This window comes from Alligator sinensis, unplaced genomic scaffold (genome assembly GCF_000455745.1).
Source record: "Alligator sinensis unplaced genomic scaffold, ASM45574v1 scaffold1377_1, whole genome shotgun sequence".
NCBI lineage: Eukaryota > Metazoa > Chordata > Crocodylia > Alligatoridae > Alligator > Alligator sinensis.
In genome coordinates this window covers 57,548-58,245 of record NW_005842585.1, presented here as the reverse complement: position 1 = coordinate 58,245, position 698 = coordinate 57,548, and the positions used below count along the sequence as shown (strand labels likewise).

The following is a 698-nucleotide window of genomic DNA, read 5'->3' as shown; positions in this document are numbered from 1 at the left end:
ACCGCTCCCTTGAGGGCTGGGGGATACTGCCTGGTTGTCCACGTTGGGGACACACATGCTGCACATATGCTCACCCACAGCATCTCTGAACCCTAACCTGCTCACAGAGCAGAGCAAGGGGTCCAGGCTCCTCAGCTTCTCTGTGCTCCCCAGTCACAGGAACAGCACCCCTCTCCAATATACCAGAGCATCTTTTAGAGAAGGGTTGGCTCAGAGCAGCGTGGCCAAGGTCAGGTGTGGATGCGTGAGGCATCAGGACCTGCGTGTCCCTCACTAAGAGACTACTGGGATGGGACTTGGGGAGTGGACAGCCTTCCCTCCAGCACTGAGGCAAGGGAAAAGCCCCCACCAGCCCAGGGAGCTGATACAGATGCAACACCATGGTGCTTGGTGGGACTGCTTACGCACAATTAGGGGAGAGCCCAGAGGGCAGAGTCCACCCAGTCCCAGGCCCAGGCTGGGCAGAGAGCCTGGCTACCTGCATCATGGCGATCTCATTGGTCATCAGCCCGTAGCGAACCACAACATTGCATTCGGGGATATCCAGGCCCTCCTCAGCCACGCTGGTTGAGAAGAGAAGGTTGATGTCTCCCTTGCGGAAATTCTTGATCACATCCATCTGCTCATTCTGGGAAGTGAGAGGGGCAAAGCTTTAGGCAGTTCCTCCGGCATGCCCCCACTGTGGGGACCAGCTCTGG

General features: G+C 57.9%; 1 protein-coding gene across 1 annotated transcript in view; it reads right to left on the bottom strand.

Annotated features, from left to right (window-relative positions):
• The window catches only part of DHX58 (DExH-box helicase 58), a 12,834-nt gene that overhangs the window by 4,270 nt on the left and 7,866 nt on the right, over window positions 1-698 (bottom strand). Inside the window, exon 9 of the mRNA XM_006032754.3 lies at window positions 479-628. Coding sequence (XP_006032816.1) covers window positions 479-628 — 150 coding nt within the window. The remainder of the gene's footprint in view (window positions 1-478; window positions 629-698) is intronic.